Genomic DNA, 21,468 nt, shown 5'->3' with positions numbered 1-21,468 from the left:
CATTATTGGTTCAGAGAGAACTGGCTGGTTTAAAGATGCTGCTTCTCCTTGTTTCTAGATTTAAAAAAATATTCCCCTATGGAACGGAGAGAGGAAATGAACAGTAAAATTAGAGAGTGTGAGTAACATTTTTCATGAAGGGCAAAACTGTTATAATTCCAAACACAGGTAAAGATAATTGAATGCTTTCCTTCTGTTGCTCTCTCCATTTAAGCAATTGTTGTAATTACTACAGGGATGTCATGAACTTGGAAATGGGAAGTACAGTGTCCTCTAGAAAATCTTTCTAGTAAAATGTCTGAAATATGACAAAGCTTGTGTTGCACTAGTCTCTCTGTATATTCTTATACTCAGTAGTAGTAGACAATAGTGGCCCCGGGAATGTACTTGGTTAGCGTGGCATGAATGGGAATATTTGCCTAGTGACAATTAATAGGAAACATTCAGGCACTAACTCCTGCTTGTTGAGTTCAATTTATATATTTCTAAGAATATTAAAGAGCAGCTTATGTCTACTGGGAATGTCGTGGTGGATATACTCAGATGGGGGATTCTGCTGTTTAAAGATAATGTGGGTTCATCCATTGGTGGTTTTCTAATTAGCAGCTATCAGGTCCATGCTGGTTTGCTGTGGAGAAGATGTCTGTTTTTTTGTCAGATTGGTGGCATGAGAGCTGCTGAAATAGGCAGGCAGCAGAAACCGTTGGTAAGGTTCCCCATGGTGAAGATTATGCCCGGTTAATGTCCTACCATCCAGAAATGATCTGCCCTTCCTAGTTAGGAAGGTGGATGACACTGCCTGGGGCATTTTGAAGTGAGATTCTAGACTCCTGCTGGAAAGCTGCTCCCTAGTGACAAAATAAGAAAAGTACAGGAATTGGTGAACAGGACGACATTGGGAGAGATTAACTTTCTGTTCTTAAAACAAACTTTTTAAATTCTAACCGATGTAATCAGAAAAAAGGGAAAATGGGAGAGGTTTATGCTGCACCACAGTAAGGTCTTCTGTGTAGCTACTCTGCCAGCAGAAGAGAGCTCTCCTGCCGGCATAATTAAACCACCCCCAATGAGCATCAGTAGCTACATCAGCAGAAAAGTGTCTCCCACCAACATAGCGCTGTCCACCCGGCACTTTTTTTGGTGAAACTTATGCTTGTTTCACACCCCTGACAATCCAAAGTTTTACCAACAAAAGTGCTATTGTAGAAAAAGCCTTAGACTCACTGCAAGAAGGACCCTGCTGGTGTCGCTTTCCAAGGGGTCCTGGGCTGGGACCTGGTGGTTAAGGAGGTCCGAGGTTCTCCTACCATACCCCATTAAGGGTCTAGACCCTGATGTGGGTGGAAAGCCAAAGATCCCTAGCTTTAGGTCAGAAATGGTTATGTACTACTCTGATTGAGTGGCAAGGGACTGGAAGTCAGGTTCTTTAACCACTAACAACCCGGTCCTTCAAGGTCCAAATCACACAGGATCATAGAATCATAGAATATCAGGGTTGGAAGGGACCTCAGGAGGTCATCTAGTCCAACCCCCTGCTCAAAGCAGAACCGATCCCCGAGTAAATCATCCCAGCCAGGGCTTTGTCAAGCCTGACCAGATCAAGCCTGATCTGGTGTTGCTTGGAGTTGGTGTATCCTGCTTGCTTCTCATGATGATCTTGATGAGTTTGAGGGGCTTCAGGAAAGATTTCTTTTAGGATGTGGTCCTGATCAAGTATGCACTATAATTGTTTGATACCCCATATGGGTTCCAGGGTGAGATGGAAGGTGACAACTAGGGGTATGTGGTCAGAGGTTTGGGGTTTTTTTTTCTGTATGGAAGCATTTTCTCTTGGGGAATTAAAGTGGCCTGTTTCATGATGTCCTCTACTTCTCTGATGGAGTCTCCTTTTGATGAAGACGATTTTAAGGTATGTATCCCAGACTTTCTCCTCTGGGCATATTCTGAGGTATCTTTGCACCTAGCTGCAGATAACAGATTCCTTAGTGTGTCTGGGTTGATTACTGAATCTGTGAAGGTAAGTGTGGTGATTCATGGGTTTCTTGTGGGAGACCTGGGTTCAAGGTCCTGTTTTAGAGCAGGGATTTAAACTAGGGTGAGTGCCCTAACCACTGGACTATTGGGTAAAGGTGTGGCTGGGGCGGGGGGGGAGGAGGAGGAGAGGAGCACTATCTCCACTTCAGTTTTTGTGATTCTAGCCCTTCATTTTCTTTTGATTTTTTAAATGCCCCAAATGAAATGTTTCATTTGAGCTGAATTGAAATTTTTCTTAATTTTTTTCAATTTGCCAATTATTTTTATGTTTGTTTAATTATTTATGTTTTGGTCTGGCCTGAAATACATTCTTTTTTCAATGTTTCTAAACTTCCAGCAAACCAAAAGATCAGTTATTGGCAACTAACACTGTGAACCAACATTAAATTGTTTGTTTTGGTTTTGAGCTTTTTAAAAATTTTTTTTCAATTAAATTGAAGTAAAGTTTGAAATAAAAAGTTGTTTAGAAAACATTTTAATTTTGACAGATTTTTTTAACTTGTTTTGTTAGAAATAATTCATATTCAACACAAATTCACTAAATCTTTTGGTTGACCCATGTCTGTGCTTTTCACTGAAAAAAAGTTTTGTCCAAAAGAGTTTGCCCAGCTCTACTCATCAGCTGTTCTGTGGTACTGTATGTTTCCCAGTCCTAATTTCAAACTGAGGATATAAGATAATTTAAGTTGACATGAAAACTCCAGGACACCACAGACCTAGGACAATTATGTGAGCAATAGGTTTATGAACTGAACACCGACTGTCCTCATCTCTAGTCTATACATATGTTAATAAATTGAATGGAGTTTTGTTGAGGAAAAGTTGTGTTAGAAAAACACAAACAAAATCTTGTCTCTTGGATGTATTTATCCCTGGAAGGCGGCATGTGCCATCGAAGCACGTATCTCATTAGTGTTTTGGAAGTAATGTAATAGAGTTGGCTCACTTGCACACATCTTCTGGCAAAGCCAAAAAGTGCTGTAATAGTGCTGAGGGGATAGGGTGAGGGTGCATCAGGGACATTATTAACAAAATAATTTGGCTTTTCCTTCCAGTTTGTCTTAAGATCTTTTTCTTTTTCTTTTTTCTGCACATCCATGCATTCCACTGATAGTGTTCTACTCTGAGCTATGCATGTTTAATTTAAAACAAACTTCCCCAATTGCCAACTGGCCTCTCAGCATATGGGAGCTTGGGATAATAGTGATGTTAGACAATGGATATTCAACATGTATTGAAGTGTGGTCCACCCTTTGTCTACACTTTGAACAAGAAGATTTCTTTATGTCCAAACATAAATCTTCGCATAATTACTTATGCATCTGAGAACCTTCCCAACACTCCTGGTTGCTCTCATGAAAATCATCTTGTTTATATCTCATAGAAAATAGAAAATTTGGTATATACTGAAAGTAAATATATTGCTGTTTTTCCACTGTGTGCCAAATTCTGCTTCTATGCATATTACTATTTTAGTTGCTTCATAATATAAATAGATGTAATTTAACTGCATGACTCTAGCTTCAAAGTATTAAAATAATAGAATGTATAGGCAGTACATGCTATAGTGAACAGTGAATTATAGCTTCTGTTCTAAGCTGCCTATTTTAAGTTGCTCATAATTTCATTACACAAATTCCTTTTGAAATGAAATGTTCTTAAGGCCCCAGTTCAGCAAGATACTTAAATCACATGCCTAACTTCTTCTTAGCTTATGGGCAACATGTCTCAGGGGGCACGTGACCAGGATTCATCATCATACTTTGAGTATGTGAGTAGTCCCATTAAAGTCAATGCGGTTATTTACAATTCTTCAGGATAGGCATATGCTTAAGAACCTTGCTGAATTGAAGTCCTAACATTATCTGAAAGGTGAGTAAAAAATAATTGTTTATTCAATTGACTATGAAAAAGTTTTACAACCCGTGTTGTGCTGAGAGAAGTTATATGTAGATAAATCGTAAACAGCTGAAAATAGATGTTTAAACTATGCTTTGTAGGTTTCACTGAAATGTAAGTTTTAAATAATTGGGGGTGTTCAATTGTTTAGTATTTTTATATACTTATGTAAGTTAAAACTGAGCCATTTGAAATATTTTATGTAAAAAGATAAGAAAAGAGACTGGGGGAGATTACACTGAAGAATGTATGCATTACCCTTAGCTTACCTTTAGCTTGCTCTTGGGAATTTGGAGATTTACAAGTAACGTGAAGTTAATATATTTATTAAGACAACATGCACATAAAGAGTTTTGCTTAACATATAAAACCAAGCGAAAAATGTTATTAGTCTCTCAACCTTTAATATTGTGTCGAGCCATTGGAACATATATGCATCATTTCTTATTACGCTACTAATGAAGGGTCATATCAACTGTAGTACTAAGACTGAAAGGGGTGAATTCAGGGATAGAATGAGACAGGTGCCTTTTTTCTCCTTTTTTTGTGTTCTTAGCCTGATCTTCTATGTTGTTTCTTTAGTATTAAATGCATTTATTTTGTAAATTCCCAAGAGCAAAATAATGTTGTTCTTCAATGTTGTCTCCTCAGATTAGTCTTTTCCCCTGTGTTTATAGATTAAAAGAGTAATGACTACCATTTCCAGTTTCTTGTGCCTTTTAAAGTATTGAACTGTCTTTAATATAGTAACTTTGTAAACACAGTATGGGTAAATGGCAATCTTAGCAGTACAGTGCTTTGTTGGATCTCTCTTAGAAACGTTGTTACAAGTAATAGATTGATCCCACCAGTTTTAGACTGTTAACAACTGATTTGGTTAAAGAGAATGATTTTAGGCTGAAGAGTTATAGAATCTAGAAAACAAAACAAAACACAAAAAACCCACACACACTACAAACAATGTCTGAAATGAAAGACCTCTTTCCTAGCTTTTGCCTGTAGGGCTTCTTATGAATGTGCTTTTATATTTATTTCTTAGAACTACAGTAGAGATTTAAAAGAGGAAGGAACACAGAAGAATAGCAAAGAAAACATAGAAACATTAATGGCCCATTACATATCACAGGGAAGCAATTATGATGTAGTCACAAATATGTTACAACAATGTTTCAAAAGTGAGAAGTGTGTGTGTACCATTGTCTCAAATTTTCTTGCTCTGTGAGTCAGTCATTGAACAATTTTAAGTTTCCTCATAAAAATTTAGAGCTGAAAGGATGACTCTGGATTGATAACTGGATATGGAGACTTTTACTTCCAGATCATCTGTTTGAAGCCAAAAATAATTACTATCTGATGGATATTCTGGGGTTTGTGTGACATAAGTTGACAGTCTCTCTCCATTTCCAAGATGAAAAGTGTTCACGTTCCAGAACTACCATTACAACTGACATTAGTTCACTTGAGACCTGATATAGAGAAAAAGAAAGGGAAGTGTTGTCTTTTCCACATTGATGTTAAAGGTCATCTGGCAGTTTTCATAAGATTAGGGGTTTGTCCTGGTGTCCCTGAACAAAATGTCCCTGTACCACAAGGTGTACCAAGTAGCAGCCACTTTTCATCCCAGAGATGCTTAAATTTCAGTGGTGCTAAACATGCAAAAGTCCAAATTCTGGCATCATTAGTTTTAATTCATGCCTTACAAAGGTAAAACTCTCACTGGGAGTTTTGCCTGCTTAAAGACTGAATACATAAGGATTTAGTACATAGTTCATAAAATTAACTATGAGATTCTATGAAAAATGATACACTATACACATGTACTTGAATTTATTAGGCCAGAGAGAACAAGGTTTAAATAAGGATGAAAACTGAATTCCCTCTTACTGACAAGAGACAATTACCTCCAGGTCTTTGCTGAGTGATATTGTCTGTGTAGTAGTATACAAAAGCTTACATGGCTCCTTGCTAATTATGCTGGACTTGTATGTATGATGGTGACCATCAAACCTAGGGAACTATAGCCTGTATCGTTTCATTATTACCAATGTTTGTGCTTCTTATTTAATAATTTCTCATTTTTAAATTTCTTATGTGTAAGCTTTTATAGTCACACTGCTAAGAAACTGACTCAAGGATTTGCTTCACACTGCCAGTATTTGCAAAATGTTGTACAGGCTTCTCTGTGGTTTTCAGTAAGGGACTGTCTTTTGTATTTGTTTCCAGCTATTAAGAGGCCCCCAACTAATTTTGATTACTTCCAAAATTGTGTGGAAACAAATATCTGTGTCACTTCACATTTTGGACAGAAAAGAATAGAACACAAAACAGAAAGCAGTCATGAAGAATAGCAATTGTAACCTGCCCAGAAATGATGCAAGGCTCTGTCAGGCCAAACATTTTTTCCTAATGGCCCCTTTAAAAAAATCAGATGGGGAGTGCTTGCCCTGTGCACATATATAGTGTGCAACTAGATAGTCAGAGCCTTGTGTTTGGGGGAATATGACAATTGCCACAGATTACGGGGATGAGAGATTTCTGAATGTTTCACAATGCAGCTGGCCCAGAAAAGCACAGAGAACTCTTTTCCAGCTCCCAGCTAACTGTCCTCGTCCGCCATAACAAATGTTACCAACACACAACTCCCTGGCCAGTTACCAACCCTTCCCAGATATCACAAGCACCTCTCTGCCATCAAACTAAAAAAAAAAAAAAGTCCTTGAAGTAAACTGATGAAAGTAGTTCTGAGGAAATTTCTTGTCTGAGTTTGCACAGAGCTCTGCAATGTCTATGACCAGACCAAGTATTAGTTGATTTATTTTCTTGTATGCAGTCCTGTTACACACCATCTGTCTGGCTGTTCATCTGTCCTTGTGGTTTCCTGGAAGGGAGCTGACTAAAACTCCCATCAGCCTTTGAGGCTGGCTTCAGCTGTCCAGATGGATACCACAGAGCAGGGTATCAAGCACTTCCTGTAAATATTTTTTAAATGTTTCTAGTCTTGGCCTTTGATGCTTCTAAGGGTAAAAGTTTATCCCTGAACAAACACTAATGGTATTTGCATCTACAATTTAGACCAAAATAGTCTGTAGGTTTCAGGGCATAGCCATGGGTTTGATGTCCAACATCTTGGTGAACTTTACAGGCATTACTGTGCAGATGAGACCACTGATGTTTATAAAATCATATGACTACTTGGATTTATAAGAGATGGACACTTGTTTGAGATCAAAGTCCAGCAGAAGTCCCTTGTTAAATATATATGAAGGCCTTTAACTTAAATTGCTTCTCAGAATGCAGATTAATTCACTGCCACTGTAAAACTTAAACTGAGAGAAAAGAAAGCAAGTGGGTTGTATATAAGGGAAAATAAATGTCCTGAAGTTGGAACATTTATTCATGTTGGTGGGCACGTTGGCAAGTAGTCTCAACAGTGCTGGTGGGACTTCTCATGTAAGTGCTTACCGACGTAAGTAATGGCTGCACAATAAAACCCAGGAAGTCGTGTAAGAAAAGGAAGAAACACTTGAAAAATAGCATAATTGAATAAAGAGTTCAACTACATATCAAAGTCAAAAGAGATTACAGGATAGTAATTCAATTGCCATAACAAAGTAGCGGTATTAGGCAGTAAAGAAATAATGGTGAGACCAAAGAGATTATAATAATGTCGTATATTTTTGAAAAGAAAAATTGTAAGTAGCTTGAATGGGGAAAATGTATAGATAGTAGCTAAGAACATTTAAAAAGCACATGCTGGAACTGGAGTCTATCTTTTATTACAGTGCAGTCTGTAGGAAAATTCAGAGAAATGATGAGTTTGGCTTGGTTTTCTGTTGTAAATTTCCTGGATTTTTTGTTGCAAGCTATGCACACACAAATGGATTCTAGTTTCAGCTGCAAACATATATGTTAAATGAGTTGTAAACAGCTTTACTTAATGCAAATATGTGAATTTGAAAACTGATTTTTTTGGTCAAGCTTGAAAGTTCTCACCTGTAAATATCTGTATTTTTCAAAGCAGCTCTAGTGGATGCAGATCCACTGAAAAATTTCACGTGTGAAATCCTGGATTTAAAAGCTTTGGGCAGGGTTCAGAAGGGCTTAGACAAATTAGAAAGGAGTCCAGGAGCTGTTTCCAAATTGTGTTGCTCCCAAATACACAGCGGCATTTTTATCAATCTGCTAAATGATTTAAATCAGCTAGTAAATGGTGTTTCCGTTTTTATTAGGGCTGAATTTTTTTTTCAAAAACAAAAACAAAAAAAAATATTTGTAAAGCTTTGTTTCCAGGCATTCATTTACATCATCTACGAGTCAGCAGCCCTTTTAACATGAGCTCCCAGTGCAACCCTAATACAATCCTCAGAGGCATAAACAGGGGAATCCTTAGTAGGAGTAGAGAGGTTATTTTACCTCTGTATCAGGCACTGATGTGACTGCTGCTGGAATACTGAGTCCAGTTCAGGTGTCAACAATTCAAGAAAAAATGTTGAAAAAGGGGAGAAGGTTCAGAGAAGAGCCATGAGAATGAGCTCCTTCAGTCTATCACTATACTTTAATGACTCTACTTAGCTTAACAAAGAGAAGGTTAAGGGGTTACTTGATTAAAGTCTATAAGTAGCTACACAGGGAACAAATATTTAAAAAGGGGCCTTCAATCTAGCAGAGAAAGGTATAATGTGATTCAAATGCTGGAAGCTGAAGCGAGAAAAATTCAGACTGGAAATAAGGTGTAAATTTTTTACAGTGAAGATAATTCACCATTGGAACAATTTACCAAGGGTCATGGTGGATTCTGAATCAGTCAAAATTTCTAAATCAGGGTTGGATATTTTCCTAAAAGATATGCTATAGGAGTGATTTGGGGGGGGGGGAGTTCTATGCTGTGTTAGACAGGAGGCCAGACTAGATCATCACAATGGTCCTTTCTGACCTTGGAATGTATGAATCTGTAAACACTAAACAAAACCTTAATGATGTTTAAGAAATATAATTTGTCATCATATTTCATATAAGAAATTAGTTCTAACTATTCCTAGAACCCCATAAAAATCCATACAGAGGCTGTAGTCTTTAGGAAACTGGCTAATCCCAGTGGTCAAATGCTGAAACCCATATTCGGGTGAAATTACCATTGAATAGAATGGGAAGTTTCCCTGAGTAGGGACTGATTATGGACTTCAGAATGTGGACCTAAGTGTTGAACAACTTAGATTCCAGCCAGTTTCCAAGGTTTTGAAGTGGCCAGATGGAATATGAAAGGGTTTCTGGCCATTAGGCGGTGAAACAGGTTAGAACTCTTGGGAGGAACCAGGAACAGGCTGACAGGAACCCCTCTTTTTTTCTGGCCTGCACCATCACCATGCTCTGCTGCATCCCATCCTGCTGTTTCCTGAACCCTCCTTTAGGTCAGGAAACAACAGGCAGGAGATGAGAAGGGGAAATTTAATCAGGGACTGAGGGCATGAACAAGGAAGAATTGGCATGGAGCCACAGCATGAAAAAGAACTGGAGATGATGGTTGCACAGGAGATGTGGGTAAGAAGCATGAACCATTCTTAAGGGTAGGGTTGAGGAGCATCCACTAGGTAGGGATTTCTAGGGGAATGGGAGAAGGCTCATTTGATTGAGAAAAGGAAGAGAAATGCAATAGGAATTGAAAAGGATATAGAGATTCCGGTGTGTATGGGGAGAGAGGAAAAGAGGGACTGGGAAGGGGCTTGTTTGGCACCAGCACCTCCTTAAGAGCATTTAGGCTGTGTATATTTGTCCATGATGCTCTGGGAAGAGAGAAAGAAAAAAAAACATCAAGTGACATAGTATCTGTATTGAAGAATTTGAAGTGATGAACCTTGATATGTCAGTTGTCTTCCAGGAAGAGGGAGGTCTTATCATTCAAGAACTCAGTGTTATGCAATGGTATTTACTGTGTGAAGCAAGAAGACTCCTATAGGACAATTGGAATTTCAAGTTTACACAACTCTACTATTACCCCTCATTGTTCAGATAGGTAGATTACTTAATCAAATAAGTCCATTGTTATGAAAGAAAATTCATTATCTCACCAAACTGATTCACCAGATCACATAACTAGCAATTTTTTGTCTGTTTTCAAATAAATACTTACCTTTCTCTTGTTCAGAAGTTTGTAATGTGCATGTCATAGTCTGGGCCAAGGTGGAAAATAGTCCCCACATTGATAGAAATACCAGAGGAGTGGGGATTGCTTTGGTGTCACATCCCAGTAAGACTAATAGTCTTGCCAAAACTAGGCAGACCATATCACCAGCTCATTTCATGACTATAGCTTGTCTGTCATTTATCAGCCTCCATGAAACTAAAGCCTTCTCACTGAAGAGCTCCTCCTATTATTAAAGAAAAATACTATTTTGTAGGCTATAATCTACCCATTTCTTCTCTTCAGCACTGTATCAAATCTGGACATTTCTAAAACACTGGTTTTAGATGGAGGTAACTGACACAAGAAAGATGGGTAGAGCCCTGAGCAGATAGAAAGTTTGTATCCACATCCGGCCAGTGATCCGCAAACATGGTCTGCAGATATCTGCAGATTTGCAGGGCTCTAAAGATGGAACAGCCTTTCAAAACTGGTCATTGAAGATCACCAACATTGGTGACTTGGTTGCCTGTTCCCAGCTAAATTGTTGTGAAATTTTGGGTAAAATGCAAGATTTACTTGTTTCAAGATCTCATCCAGAACTATAGAGCAGCCCAACTTCATCTGAAAGTATTAACCCGGATACAGATGCTAAACTTTTAATGACTTGAAACTTTTATCAAAATCAATAAGGATCATAAACATTGATTTTGAAATTTATTGTAGGATTTATTCTCTGATAACATATTTGAATATATTCTCAGAGAATAAATTTTACAATAAATTCCAAAATCAATGTTTGAGCCTTATTGATAGGCCATAATGACTGAAGTAATCAGTTCTCTCTTTCCAGTGGTTCAAGGATATCACATTTTTGAGGCACCTAGGGCCTGATTCAAATTCCACTGATGTCAGTTGAAGTCTTCCTATTAACTTCAGTGGGCTTTGGATCAGACCGTAAAGACTTTCTGATAGAAAAAGAAGAACAATAAAAATATGGTAGAAATTTTCACGATGATCATGGGTTTAGTGCTTTCAGAACACATAGTCCTTATAACTGAAAATGACCAGGCTGTGATAATGATCCACTGAAATTCATCATTAAATTATGTTGCATACTGTACCACAATGGCAATTTTATGTTACATTTTATTTTTCAGCATAGTGTGTTTTATTTCTACTTTATTAACAAACAGTATGTACAACTGATCTGAAGATGAAATCTAATTTAATGGTGCAATATCCTGTATGCTTATCCAGCCATGTCACTCTGTACTGTACTTCTTGTTAGGGCTGAGGGAACCTGGAACTATCAACATTATTACATGTAAACAACAAAAGTATGATGCTGATGTGTATCTATATAATGTAACTGTGGTATAGATTCTGTATCAAAATAACATCCTGATTAATTTCTCTTGTTTGTAATGGCAAAAAGTGTTGGAATATGGCTGAAAAGGGACAATTGAGAATGTTCCCAGTGTTAGATATCTCTCAGCTGGTTTACAGTTTACACCAACTGCTCTCAACACACAAACACCTGTCTTAAGGGTGTGAGGGACATATTGTGTGGATATAGAGAAGAGCATGTTTTCACCGCCTCAATTCACAACCTGTGTAAGGTCCCATAGATCATAGCCAGTTGGAATAAGATAAGGCAGTTCTTAAAGTGTTCCAACATATGCTAATAAGATAGCCTGGCTCAAAAGTACTAAAAGATTAAGATAGGCATATATTACTGATATTCCCTTTCCTTTCCCTTCACTGCCTTGTGCGTTGACTGTATCTGGGTGCAGAGAAGAATCTAGGCAAATTTGTGCTTCATTACACAGTAATATAAAGAAAGTGCTATCTAAGGCAGAGCTTATCATTAAATAAAATAATCTTCATGTTTCAGTCTTCTGAGAGAAAAATCTTGATTATTATTGATTTATACATAAGTTATCAGATGTATCAAAATGCTTTGCAAGAAGCAAATGTCCTGAAAATACAAAATAGAGAGTAATTGATAAGAGTAATTGGTAATTTACAATAAACTTATTGCATTCTGTTTGCTGTCCTGATTTTCATGTGAATTCTGTCTATAGTTTGCCTCTGTATTTACTTTTTTTCTTCTTCTTCTTCTTTTCTTTCCTACCTTCAGCAAAATGCCTCAGCAGATAAGGAGACCCTTCATGTTGCCTCAACAAAGGAAGCAAATCAAAGTGTCCAGGAGTGCGAATCACAAGATGTAAGATTGGGAGTCAGTACTTAATATAGACTGAAAGCCTTAGAGACAATTTTTAATACTATCTGTTTTTTAATAATCAAGCCAGTACATATATTTTAAAGGCAATTTCATGTTCAGATGCTGTGAAGCAAATGTGGTTTAGTGTACAAGGATGCATTGTACTCCCTAGGTTTTCTTTAGGGATTGGTTAACAGGGTTTGTAAAGCTTTTGTGAAAGTAAACCAGTAGAAGAGATGTGATTTAATGATTAACTAGTTCAGCAATCTACTTATCCCTTTGAGAGTTGGAACACAGTGGGGTACAGAATGCTGTTATATAACATTCATATTAATAAACAAGCATCGATGTCACAAATGCTTCAGGTCCTAAGGCAGATGTTTAACTTGAGAAGTAACAGTGACAATGTAACGGTAAAAGTCTGCAATCTTGTCCACTGAGAGTAGGGAACAAGCTGAAAGCTCAAATCTGTGATGCATCAGAGACAGTAGGCTGAAACCTGCAGCCCTTACTCAGTTAAAACACTGATGTAGCATGTTAACATAAATCTCAAACCAATTTATTATGGCCCATGTTACAGTACAAACAAAAAAGAGTAGAGTATTGCTGGTTTGAATGTTTCCCTGGATATTGCAAAGGATATCACACTAATATGGTCTTAGCAAATGTCCTGATGAGACATGAAAAATAATAAGAGAAGATAAGAGACAAATGAGCCTGGAGTGAAATACTAAACACACTAGTGTCCCTTAAATATAACAACCACTATATCTGCAGGTAACTGGAAAGCTTGCTGGTAACAATAATAACAGTTTACACACCTTTCATCCACACACTTACTGTTACGCAGGGATTGCTTTACACACTCAGAAGTGCAGCCATATTTTGGATGAAACACAAGAGCCATTTAACAGCACAAAGGAACACAGTACACAACAGGAACATGTTACACAACATTTTAAGGAAGGAATTGATTCAATTAACACTGCAAAGTAGAGAGAGTTGAGCCTGTTGCCTTCAACTCTGTACCAAGCTCCTTCCTGATACCACTTACTGGTTGTTGTTTAGCAAATTGTTCATGAATATAGCCCTATTTTTGGTGAATGTTTTTGTTTTTTCCTGAGAACTTGCTGGATAGTTTGGACAACTTATTTTCAGATTGTGGGTCATTTGCAAATATGGTCCTCATCAATCAGTGTCATATATACCTATGTCACATGGTATGTTTTGCTCACTGATTGCAGCACAGAATCTTTTAAAGCAAGAGAATAATGTTGTGTGAATAGTGAACAACAAATAATTCATTATTTCAGCAGCTATAGTTAAAACATTACACGAGGGGATTACTGAGGCAGAACAAAAGCAATTAATGCGTAGTGGCCATACTTTTTTAAAAAAAATTGTTAAAATTTTGTCAACAGAAAATAGGGTTTTTGACTAAATAATTTTTTTCACAAAAGTGTCTGTTTTCTGCAGAAAATTTTGACTTTTCACAAAAGAAAAAAAACCCAACAACAAAAACACTTTTGGTTTTCAGCCAAAAAGCTGAAAAGGTGTGATTCAGACATGCTGCCATGGTGCCTTATGGGAGCTATAGTTTTGGTGCCACATGCCTCAACTCTTCTCCAGGGACTGCTTTCCGTAGCTGCACTATATCTCCCATGATGCCCCACGTTGGCTCAACAAAATGGGAGACCATGAGGCACCATGTACATTATTAAAGTATAATTAGGCAAGCCAAAAAAGAACTGGAAGAGCAACTAGCCAAAGACTCAAAAACTAACAGCAGCTTTCTAAAAGTACATCAGAAGCAGGCAGCCTGCCAAACAAAGAGTGGGGTCACTGGAAAATCGAGGTGCTAACAGAGCACTCAAGGAAGATAAGGCTAGTTTGGAGAAGCTCAGTGAATACTTTCCATCAGTATTCACTCTAGAGGATGTGACGGAGGTTTCTACATCTGAGCCATTCTTTTTAGGTAACAAATCTGAGGAATTATCCCAATTTGAAGTGTCAGTGAGGAGCTTTGGAATAAATTAATAAATTAAACAGTAATAAGTCACCAGGACCAGATGGTATTCACCCAAGAGTTCTGAAAGAATTCAAATATGAAATTGCACAAATACTAACTGTAGTAAGTAATCATATAATTCATCTTCTGTAGCAGATAATTGGAGGATAGCTAATGTGACACCATTTTTTTTTAAAAAAAAGGCTCAGTGGTGACCCTGGCAATTACAGGCCAGTAAGCCTAACTTCAGTACCGGGCAAATTGGTTGAAACTATAGTAAAGAACAGAATTATCAAGCACATAGATGAACACAATATGGTGCGAAAGAGTCAACATGGCTTTTATAAAGGATGCCTCAGAGCTGTTTCTTGGCCATGTCTGCAAAAGGAACATTTACCAAACCCTTCCAGGACAAATATCTCATTACACAAGGATCTCATCCTCAGAAAGAGAGATAATTAGTGAAAGTATCATGGGATCTCCCTCCCCCAGGATGACCATTTCCTGCAAAACCTTTCTGCAAATACTCAGCAGCCACTGAGGGCCTTGTATTAACAAACAAAAAAAAAAAAAAACACACACACAAACCTCCCCTTCGTACAGGGGGTAAACAATGAGGTGGCAAAATTTGGAGATGATACAAAATTACTCTCAATAGTCAAGTCCAAAGCAGACTGCAGAGAGTCACAAAACTGGGTGACCAGGCAACAAAATGGTAGATGAAATGCAGTGTTGATAAATGCAAAGTAATGCACACTGGAAAACATAATACCAATTATACATGTAAAATGAGATCTAAATTAGCTGTTGCCACTCAAGAAAGAGATCATGGAGTCACTGTGGATAGTTCTCTGAAAAGATCTACTCAGTGTGCAGTTGCAGTCAAAGAAGTTTATAGAATGTTAGGAACCATTAGGAAAGGGATAGATAAAAAGATTGAAAATATCATAATGCTATTATATAAATTCATGGTATGCCTACACCTGGAACACTGCATGCAGTTCTGGTGGCCCCGTCTCAAAAAAGATATATTAGAATTGGTAAAGGCATAGGGAAGGGCAATAAAAATGATTAGGGGTATGGAAAAGCTTCCGTATGAGGAGTGATTAAAAAGACTGGGACTGTTCAACTTGGAAAAGAGCCTAAGGGGGCATATGGTAGAGATCAGTAAAATCATGAATGGTGTGGAGAAAGTGAATAAGGAAGTGTCATTTACCCCTTTTCAAAACACAAGATCCAGAGGTCACCCAAAGAAATTAATAGGCAGGTTTAAAACAAAAGGAAGTACTTCTTTGCACAACGCACAGTCAACCTTTGGAACTCATTGCCCGGGCATGTTGTGAAGGCCAAAACAAGGTTCAAAAACAATTAGATACATACGTGGAGGATAGGTCCATCAATGGCTATTAGCCAAGATGGTCAGGGATGCAACCCTATGATTTAGATATCCCTAGCCTCTGACTGCCAGTAGATGGGAGTGGGCAACAAGGGATGGATAATTCAATGGTTGTTTGTTCTGTTCATTCCCTCCAAAGTGCCTGGCACTGGCCACTGTCGGAAGACAGGATACTGGGCTAGATGAACCACTGTTCTAACCCAGTATGGCCATTCTTATGGGAGATACAGTCTGGCCAGTTATCCTGGCCCACATTGGAGAAGAGGGGCATTAGGCATTTTAACTACAATTCCCATTTGACACTGCAAGGCATTTCCAAATTGGATTTTAGTTTTCAGCTGAAAGGTTTTATTTTTCTCAGTGTTAACAGAAATTTTTGGTGAGAGAAACAATTTTCTGAACAGCTCTATTGACCTCTATGCAGTTCTTAATTAGGCCAAATTCTTACTGAAATCAGTGGTAGCTGTGTCATGATACAAGGACTTCATTATCTGCTCCCTCCTCCCCGCCCCACAAAAAAAGTTGTAGATGATTTTAAAAATCAATCTAGATAATTTAATTTTAGATTTGAACAAGTTGGAAAGCATGGCATTAACTAATTGTGGAAAAATTGTTTCCAGTTTATTCTACTATGAATGACCACAGACTCCAAAAGCAGAATGAGCTAAGAAAGAAAAGTATTTTGTCTTTGAATATTAAATGGTATTTTCTAAGTATGTCGCTGTGTAGAATCTACAGTCCTAATACAAATAAATATACAATTATTATTTTACTTTCAAAAATAGAAATTTTTGGAGGCATATAGGCATGAATTTGAACTGCCCTTTAACCCAAGAGTCAGCTGGTCTAACAAAGCAGGGAGCTATATTCAACTGCAACAATCTCCTTTCTGTGCTGCTACCCCCTAATCAGGGCTGGATTAATGCAGGGGCTTTAGGGGCTGGAGTCTAGGGCCCAGGCTAAGGGGGGCATGGTGCAGCAGGACTCAGGCAGGCTGCCTGCATGTCGTGGTCCCACGCCACTCCAGGAAGCAGCCAGCTGCTGGCATGTATCTGAGGCCCGTGGCGGGAGTGGGTGAGGAGGCAGCTCCATGCTCTGCCCCCATCCCCAGCACCGTCCCTGCAGCTCCATTGAACCGGCCAATGGGAGCTGCGGGGCCAGCACTTGTGGGTATGGGCAGCACATGGAGACATGCTGTTCCTCTCCCCACAGAGGCACGCAGAGACATGCCAGCAGCCAGCCACTTCCGGGAGCAGCGTGGGGCCATGGCATGCAGGCAGGCAGCCTGTCTGAGCCCTGCTGCACTGGGAGCTGCCAGTGATAAGTGCCTCCCAGCCAGAGCCTGCACCTCACACCCCCTCCTACACCCCAACCCCCTGCCCCAGGTCAGAATCCCATCCTGCACCCAAACTCCCATGTAGACTCCTCACCCCCTCCTCACTCCAAACCCCTGCACCAAACTCCCTTCCTGAGCCCTCACCCTCTCCTGAACCCCAACACTCTGCCCCAGCCAGGATCCCTCTCCTGCACCCAAACTAATTGCTGTTCTAAGGTAAGAAGTAAGCTATTTTGAATTAGCTTTACTATATTCTACATGTTTTAAGACTGAAATGTAACCACAGAATGGATTTATGTTACCTAAAAGGCAAGTTTATTATAGCATTAATAGCCATAATTGTGATAATTTTGTTTTAAATTAGGAAAAAGACTTGTATACAGGGGCCCCACAAAATCTAATAGCCCCGGGCCCACAGGAGAGTTAATCCGGCCCTGCCCCTATTATGTGCAGCCCGTGCCAGGGAGTAAACCCACTGCATGTGTACACAGGACAAGCCACAATCTGGCTCTATGAGAACCAGTATATCCCCGGATAACAAACAAAAAAATAAGGGTAAGATGTGATGGATCCATCAGTCAAGTCAATCAAATCAACAAGTTTGGAGGTTATCAGTAATAAAAAAAAAAGAAAATAAATGTACAGAATTGATGTTATAAAGAATACATTACAAAAATGATAAAAAGTGGGATGGAACTGAATGCATGTACTGATAATTATGATGCAGGTAGGCGTAAAGACTTTATTTCATGATCCTATTGTTGCCTGATCTATTGATTATATATTGATCATATTACTGATATAAGAAAAGGAATACTTGTGGCACCTTAGAGACTAACCAATTTATTTGAGCATAAGCTTTCGTGAGCTACAGCTCACTTCATCGGATGCATACTGTGGAAAATACAGAAGATGTTTTTATATACACAAACCATGAAAAAATGGGTGTTTATCACTACAAAAGGTTTTCTCTCCCCCCACCCCACTCTCCTGCTGGTAATAGCTTATGTAAAGTGATCACTCTCCTTACAATGTGTCTGATAATCAAGGTGGGCCATTTCCAGCACAAATCCAGGTTTTACCAGCAGGAGAGTGGGGTGGGGGGAGAGAAAACCTTTTGTAGTGATAAACACCCATTTTTTCATGGTCTATGTGTATAAAAACATCTTCTGTATTTTCCACAGTATGCATCCGATGAAGTGAGCTGTAGCTCACGAAAGCTTATGCTCAAATAAATTGGTTAGTCTCTAAGGTGCCACAAGTACTCCTTTTCTTTTTGCGAATACAGACTAACACGGCTGTTACTCTGAAACCTGATTACTGATATAGATTCACCAATTAGCATTCATAAATTTGGTAGGCTCTTTTCCCAAGATCAGGCCCAGTAGTATCAGAATTACTGCTCAGTTGGGAGCCCTGCTGGGCATGGTTGCAACATTCAAACTTAGGAAATCACTCTAAATTTATAATAGTTTTATTAATACAGTTAGCAACTTCACAAACACTCCAACCCAGCAAGACCGGTAGAGATAATACAGGATGAACTGAGCATTCTTGTACTTACACCATCCTTTGAAAAACAACCTGAAGTGTTAGTTATCTTCTTCCCTCTCACCACAGAATCATAGAATATTAGGGTTTAGAAGAGACCTCAGGAGGTCATCTAGTCCAATCCCCTGCTCAAAGCAGGGCCAACACCAACTAAATCATCCCAGCCAGGACTTTGTCAAGCCGGGCCTTAAAAACCTCTAAGGTTGGAGATTCCACAGCCTCCCTAGGTAACCCATTCCAGTGCTTCACCACCCTCCTAGTGAAATAGTGTTTCCTAATATCCAACTTAGAACTCCCCCACTGCAACTTGAGACCATTGTTTCTTGTTCTATCATCTGCTACCTCTAAGAACAGTCTAGATCCATCCTCTTTGGAACCCCCCTTGAGGTAGTTGAAGGCTGCTATCAAATCCCCCCTCACTCTTCTCTTCTGCGGACTAAATAACCCCAGCCTCTTCTCGTAAGTCATGTGCGCCATCCCCCTAATAATTGTTATTGCCCTCCGCTGGACTCTCTCTACTTTGTCCACATCCTTTCTGTAGTGGGGGGCCCAAAACTGTGGCCTCACCAGTGCCGAATAGAAGGGAATAATCACTTCACTCCATCTGCTGGCAATGCTCCTACTAATACAGCCCAATATGCCATTGGCCTTCTTGGCAACAAGGGCACACTGCTGACTCATAGCCAGCTTCTCATCCACTGTAATCCGCGGGGCCTTTTCTGCAGAACTGCTGCTTAGCCAGTCGGTCCCCAGCTAGTAGCTGTGCATGGGATTCTTCTGTCCTAAGTGCAGGACTCTGCACTTGTCCTTGTTGAACCTCCTCAGATTTCTTTTGGCCCAATCATCCAATTTGTCTCAGACACTCTGGACCCTATCCCTACCCTCCAGCATATCTACCTCGCCCCCCAGCTTACTGTCATCTGCGAACTTGTGGAGGGTGCAATTCATCCCATCATCCAGATCATTAATAAAGATGTTGAACAAAACCAGCCCCAGGACCGACCACTGGAGCACTCCGTTTGATACCGGCTGCCAACTAGACATCGAGCTGTTGATCATAACCATCACCAGTGGTCATCATCCTGGCATCTCCCAAGGGCTGTATCTCTCCCTCGCAAAACACACGGACTGGGGTACAACTTTATAATGTGTTATGCTGACACCACTATGCCTAATGCGTATTCATTAGAGGTTTCTCCCTTTTGCCTTATTTGTATTTCCTCCCTTTCTGGAGGGCCAGTGGACTGCTTTTTATTTGATCCCAGACTTTGGTCTGTCCAGTTTGGGTGGCCCTACCAGGCATTAAAACTCTTGCCAACATAGCTCTCAAGGTCATAGACACACACAAGCTGATCCACTGCATCAAGGTACAGTCCCCCAGGGAAGGTGATGCCTCAGTTGTCTTGAGTCCAGCTTCACAGGAGGGAGAGAAACTATAATTTGACATTTTTAGAAATCTGAAAAAAGACTTAAAATCCCTCTCCTTCTTTAAAAAAAAGTTTCCAAAATGTTGTTTTAAGGAGTGATATCTCAGGACTTTTCAGAACTAGAAGCAAGTACTGACCTGTTGGAAAGTTGAGTACTTCCTCTTGTCAATAGGACAATCTCTTGTCTCCATTTCTGACCTGTGTCATTTTGAGTAAATTCCAAGTTTGGGAAGAAGAACAGTACCTTTTTTCTCCAGGTTTGCTTGCTTGCTGGTTTTACTTTATTTCTATGTTTCTTTGTCGTTGTTGTTTTTTTAATAGGAAATATTTGAAGATGGTCAGATTTTTTTAAATATTATGTCCCAGTGGCCAAAGTACAATTAAGGTGGTCAGAGATGCAAGACAAGTTATGCCATTTATTTTAAAAAAATAAAATAAGGGTTGAAACTGAGTTAAAAACGGGACTTAATGAATATGGTCAGAATCAAGATGTTGCTAAGAAACCTTCAGCAACTCTTTTCTTAGAGTGGTGGAAAAATCCCTTAATTGTTTATCTGATAAACAAGATTCAATTTATTTTGTAGAAGGGTTACTCTTCTAATGACTGACTACCGTAGAAGAACATTTGGTATTTTAGACTTCTAAAGAAAAAGAGAGAGAAGGTAAAGGGCTTGTCAAATATATCAGCTTTCCCTCCCACCCTGCAATCCTTATGGCCAAATACTTTGATTATTTTTAATTTGTTACTCCTGCTGCAGTTTTTGTTTATGGCTTATATGTGTTCATATTAATTAATGTATGTAATTTCTAAAGTGAATATACATACAATTTTATTTACAGGTTAGATCTAGATAGGTAGGGTGAAATGAATTCATTTGAAAATTAGGTTGGAAAAAAAGAGTTATTCCCCCATGGGACGTTCAATGGCTACAAGTAGTTAGATCATCTTGCAATATTAATGTCCTGGTTTATTTAAATCAGTGAGATTTTGCCTGAGTCAGGACCTCTGTTTGCCTCTGTCAAGGTTCCTCCCCCACTCTGAACTCTAGGGTACAGATGTGGGGACCTGCATGAAAAACCTCCTAAGCTTCTCTTTACCAGCTTAGGTCAAAACTTCCCCAAGGTACAAAATATTCCACCCTTTGTCCTTGGATTGGCCGCTACCACCACCAAACTAATACTGGTTACTGGGGAAGAGCTGTTTGGACGCGTCTTTCCCCCCAAAATACTTCCCAAAACCTTGCACCCCACTTTCTGGACAAGGTTTGGTAAAAAGCCTCACCAATTTGCCTAGGTGACTACAGACCCAGACCCTTGGATCTTAAGAACAATGAACAATCCTCCCAACACTTGCACCCCCCCCCCCACTTTCCTGGGAAATGTTGATTAAAATGCCTCACCAATTTGCATAGGTGACCACAGACCCAAACCCTTGGATCTGAGAACAATGAAAAAGCATTCAGTTTTCTTAC

The 21,468-nt window shown here is 39.2% G+C and overlaps 1 protein-coding gene across 2 annotated transcripts in view; it reads left to right on the top strand.

The window, feature by feature from the left end:
* LUZP2 (leucine zipper protein 2) overlaps nucleotides 1-21,468 on the top strand; it is a 332,586-nt gene that overhangs the window by 291,852 nt on the left and 19,266 nt on the right. For both annotated transcript variants that reach the window (XM_073347817.1, XM_073347815.1), the window contains one exon: nucleotides 12,195-12,281. In XM_073347817.1, the coding sequence (XP_073203918.1) occupies nucleotides 12,195-12,281 (87 nt within the window). The remainder of the gene's footprint in view (nucleotides 1-12,194; nucleotides 12,282-21,468) is intronic.

This window comes from Lepidochelys kempii, chromosome 6 (assembly GCF_965140265.1).
Source record: "Lepidochelys kempii isolate rLepKem1 chromosome 6, rLepKem1.hap2, whole genome shotgun sequence".
Taxonomy (NCBI): Eukaryota; Metazoa; Chordata; order Testudines; family Cheloniidae; genus Lepidochelys; species Lepidochelys kempii.
The sequence above is the reverse complement of the archived record's forward strand: the minus strand, read 5'-3'. Positions and strand labels throughout refer to the sequence as shown.